General features: G+C 49.1%; 1 protein-coding gene across 4 annotated transcripts in view; it reads right to left on the bottom strand.

Moving 5' to 3' along the window:
• Positions 1-5,000, bottom strand: part of LOC310816306 (ecto-NOX disulfide-thiol exchanger 2-like) — a 138,612-nt gene that overhangs the window by 15,984 nt on the left and 117,628 nt on the right. For all 4 annotated transcript variants that reach the window (XM_083686437.1, XM_083686436.1, XM_083686438.1 and 1 more), the window contains 2 exons: positions 4,650-4,862; positions 1-80 (listed from right to left, as the gene is read on the bottom strand). The exon at positions 1-80 is cut by the window's left edge and continues 27 nt beyond it. In XM_083686437.1, the coding sequence (XP_083542563.1) occupies positions 1-80; positions 4,650-4,862 (293 nt within the window). The remainder of the gene's footprint in view (positions 81-4,649; positions 4,863-5,000) is intronic.

Below are 5,000 nucleotides of genomic sequence, written 5' to 3'. Positions count from 1 at the left end.
ATTCTTGCGTTGAGCTTTGGAGAAATGGTCCCATGCCTTTTGTTTGGAAGCAGCGTGGAATACAGACACAATCTGCTCAACTGTGGCGGGGGATGCAGGGGCCAGTGACCGTCCAGAGAGAGAGAGAGAGGGCGGGTGGGAAGGAGCAGAGGAGTGAGAAAGTGGAATCAGGTAGGAAGGCACTTTACTGTGTGTCCACGTGTGTGTATTGGATGCTCTATTCTCTGCTGTACGTCTGTGTGTGTGTTTGATGCTCTATTCTCTGCTGTACGTCTGTGTGTGTGTTTGATGCTCTATTCTGGTCGATACTACAGCTCTGGGTCAGTGTCGAGAACGGGGGAGGTAGGGTGTGGAGGGGGGAGGTAGGGTGAGGTGACGGGGACGGGGACGGGGGACACTCCCCCGTCTTGAGGTGGCCTCAGAGCACCCATCCTGAACGCTGCACGAGGATCAGGTGGGCTCCCAGCAGGCTCCTGCTGCTCTGCACACACATGCACAGATTCTCTTTTTCTACTTTCCTCCCATGGGATGAAGACTCTAGAACGATATAGGGAGGATATCTTCTAAAGGAAACCTCTCTACCTGCCCATGCCTCTCTAACCGAAACCCTCTTTTCCTATAACAGAACTACTGCTTTTAATCACCTTGATACGTCTCACCTTCATCGACTTTCAGATGGTAGGAATGCTACAATCAAAGACTCCCAAAAGCTTTTTATGTAAAGCCTCTGAGGCTGCGGTCTAATGAAGACTGTTGGTGGCTCTGTGTTAAAGCCTCTACTTGGTAATGACATATAATGCCAAGGATGATTCTATCTGACACTGGCAGTAGCTCTCTTCATTACTCTCCTCTCTGGATGCTGTAGCAGCACTGGCCTTAATGCAGCACTAGAAGGCATCTCTAATGACCACTCATTAATAGAAGCCTCCTGAAACACACAGATCTGATCACACTTGAACGAGGGAATCTAGAGTCTCCTGGCTGACTGATGTAGAGATGAGAGAGGGCTGGTGGGTGGTCTTATCCCTGAAGAGGAGAGGAGAGGGAGAGATGGAGCAGCTTTGATTCAGAGGCTCAGTGCCGGAGGAAGGGAGGAGAGCAGGAGGGCTGCTGGGAGACATTCATCTGTGTATCACTCCATCCCTGACACACCTGTGATTGACAGCTGGCCTTAACAACCTTCAGTCTGCTGGTAATTACTGTGCGTATGTGTGTTTGTGTGTTTGAATGTTTGTGTGTGTGTGTAATTAATCACTCACCTGCTGATCGCACACTTGCAGCATCACACAATTACAGACTAGACATGCGATTAGTCATAACACAGCAACATAAAGCCAGGGACATACAGCAACTCCCAACAACCGGTGAGCTCAATGTGTGGGTGTGAGGACTGCAGTGGAAGATATACACACAGCTCCATCTCTGTGGTTAACTCTGGAGCCTTGAGCCTTCAGCACTCACAGGCAGCATGCTCCTAACTGTGCAATGTTCAACAACTTGAGTCCTATTAAAGCCAGCAGCAGCACCCTGCAGTCACAGTACTAAGCACGTCTCTGATGACAGCTGATGAGGTGGGATGGGAGGGTGGTGGTGGTGGAGGGGTGTCTCTCTCTCAGAGAGGTCTAATGAACCCAGGGGGAGTCAATAAGACCACCTGTGTTCTGGCCTTGGGAAGGTGGAGGGAGGGGAGGGGTTCTGAGAGTGAGAGGACCATGTTAAGATCGATAGAGGCTTGTCTGAATCCTTTAATTTGATGGAGGAGATCGATGGGGAAGGCAGGGGAGAGATTAAAGACTTGGATGTTGTGGCGGGGCGTTTCTAGGTGTGTGTGTGTGTGTGTGTGAATGTGAGTGTGAATGTGAGTGTGTGTGTGTGAGTGTGTGTGTGTGTGTGTGTGTGTGTGTGTGTGTGTGTGTGTGTGTAAAAGCAGGGATGAGGTTGTTTTGTGCTGTTATTTGAGATGATGCAGGGGTGAAGTTGTGCCTGACAGATTCACAAAGGTCTCTAAGACTCTGTCTGGTTGGAGCTGAGAAGGGCATCATTCAAGGATACAGCAGAGCTGGATGAGGTGCTCTGTCTCTGTATAAGGAGCTGGATGAGGTGCTCTGTCTCTGTATAAGGAGCTGGATGAGGTGCTCTGACTCTGTATAAGGAGCTCTGTCTCTGTATAAGGAGCTGGATGAGGTGCTCTGTCTCTGTATAAGGAGCTGGATGCTACCAGAGTCTATGTGAGGCACCGGATTGTCCCATTTCTAAATGAGGTCATTAAGTTTCTGTCAGGCAGGTTCATCCCTAGGATGAAGTATGCAGAGGCATGTAGGCAGACATCCACGCAACATGATGGACGCAAATACAAACTCAGCTGAGAGATGATTGTCATGTTCTCTAAAGATCATCCTGAGTGAATTATGAAGGAGGCCTTTCATTGGCTCATGAATCCTTCAGCTGAGAAATGGCCTCGTTTTACTGGAGGGCATTTCTGTTGCCAGAAACACACCAACAGAATCCATTTGAATAAGCTGCTTCATACTCTAGCAGAGACACTGTCAGGGGCTTTTGAAAAGGAACAATTAAATTCAAGGTGACAGCGGTAAAATGCCAGCAGAGATGTGTGATATTGCATTTGGTGACAGAGAGGCCACGGACTCCAATCTACAGCTGTGAGAAACCCTGGTAAAACCCTGGTAAATATGGACGAGCCTTTTGTTCCCAGATGATGTGTGTAAAGCCGCCCCCTGGGACCCCCGATGTCTGCTGACATTTCTAGGGGTGGAACGGCAGAGAAAGACAAACTCATGAATAGAAATAAAGGAGAGCGAGTGTTTGTGGGCCGCCCCGCGTTACCCTTTCACACTTCCTTTCAGCTCATCATACAGTATAAACAAATCCAATATTCAATATGACTCAATATGCAAGCATGCTACTTAGTATTCCCACTGCATATACTGTACATGCTAGTATGGATATCTGGACCCAAGGATGCCCTAGATGATTGTAGATGATTGAAAAGTCCAGGCTGTCAATGGTGTGTCAGATCTGCTATAGATTTGTTTTGCCTGTCATTAATCAATTCCTCGATTCATGTCTTCCTTCATATCGTATCAGTTCCTGCTGTTAACATACTTACTTTGCCTCTATGGCCGTGTCTCCTTCAGGTCAGCTGCCCACAGCGCCCCCTAGTGATACCTCTCACACTGGCTGTCTAAAGCCAAGCCGTACATACAGTATGACTCAACAATAAGAAAACCTATTACTGACTGGACTATGGCTATGCAAACCTTACCACTGCACAAGTGTGGTAAAGACAGTGTTAGAGTGCCTAGAACATAAACTTACCTTCTTTTCACCCCAACAAACATCGCCAGATCCACCAATGATAGGCTACCTGAAACCTGAGACCTTCCAGAGTGTGTGTAAGAGTGTGACTGTGTGTGTGTGTGTGTGTATGTGTGTGTGTGACAGTGTGAGTGGGTGTGACAGTGTGAGTGTGTGTGATGGTGTTAGTGCATGAGCCAATGTGTGTGTGTGTGTGTGTGTGTGTGTGTGTGTGTGCTGTCTGTGTGTCTAACAACACATTTTTGCACATTTGTGGTCTGTGTCACACCTGTCAAAGCCTGAGACGCTGAGATGTAGTCACAGAGCAGGTCGGAGCAGCTCACTTTGAAAACCTCTGCCTCAGTGTGTCTGTCTACAGCTGGCAGACAGACAGGACAGTGCACTGTAAGAGTAACCTGGTTGTGGCTCGATGCGGATGGCGTTATTGCTGCAATAAGACTGCGTTAACGTTGCAGCGTGAGAATGTCTCTGACTGATCCGAGTCAGTTCTGTATGAACGGCTCTGGCTGATCGAGGCACAGTGAGAATGCCTCTGGCTGATCCAGGTGCAGGAACTGTCTACCAGGCTCCACCTGACATACGTGTGCGGCTAGTCGGAACTGATCCAGGGTCAGCTGTAGAGGCGTCTCCAGAGATCTGAAGGCCCAGAGGAAAGGCCTCGGTAGTGAATTGTCTTCTCGGTCGTTCTCGGGGTGTTGGAGGAGTGAAACACTGGGAGAGGAGATGGACACAGACATGGACCCTCTGGGACTAATGATGATGATGGGCTCTGAGAGGGACAGCTCCCTAAAAGGTCTGTTCTGCTATTGCTGCTATTACTGGCCTTTAGCAGACCTACAGACACTGCACAATTTCAAGTCTATTAAAGGCTATATATAAACTCTATTCCCATAGAGGGTATACTCAGTTGTCTGAGTGCTGACTGCCTTGTCCTGTGTGTTGTGTGTGTGCTGTGTGTGCGTGTGTGTGTGTTTGTAGAAGAGACGATTTCTATTCTATTTCTCTGGGTATTCCATCTATCATGTACAGAGCCGTGACCCGTAGTAAAAGGGCAGGTCACCCTGGGTGACATCAGAACCACTTCAGGATGGATGAGTGCTTCTGTTAGCTGAGAACAGGACTTCACAATGACACATTCTTGTAAACAATGTGAACATGCCCTTTAAGTGTGTGACATCGGATTCTAAATTGGTTTTAAGTCCCTGTGTGCGTGTGTGTATATGTGTGTGTGTGTGTGTGTGCGTGTGTGTGTAGTGTGTGTGTGTGTGCGTGTGTGTGTGTGTGTGTGTGTGTGGTCTATAGTGGTAACTCACATTGTGCCAGGATGCCAGACAGGGCAGTCTTGAACTTGTCCTTGGCCTCCTCCATCTCCTTCTCGTGGGCGGCCTTCTCCCCCATCAGCCGGCGGATGTGGCTGTTGGACAACTGGATCATGGAGTAGAAGTTGTTGGCGTTGCGGCGGTTGACCTCGCCGCGCTCCACCCAGGTCAGCAGGACGCGCACCGCCTCCGCAAACTGAGAGTCGTCTGGAGGGAGGAGGAAGAGAGTTAGGGGTCAGGTTAGAGGTGAGGGGTGAGGGCTAGGGTTTGGGTTGGTGGAGGACACGCTAGAAAGCACAAAATCACCTCAGCGAACTGTGTGTCATCTGCAGGGAGGAGGAAGAG

The sequence above is a fragment of the Argentina silus genome, assembly GCF_951799395.1.
Source record: "Argentina silus genome assembly, chromosome: 15".
Taxonomy (NCBI): domain Eukaryota; kingdom Metazoa; phylum Chordata; class Actinopteri; order Argentiniformes; family Argentinidae; genus Argentina; species Argentina silus.
The sequence above is the reverse complement of the archived record's forward strand: the minus strand, read 5'-3'. Positions and strand labels throughout refer to the sequence as shown.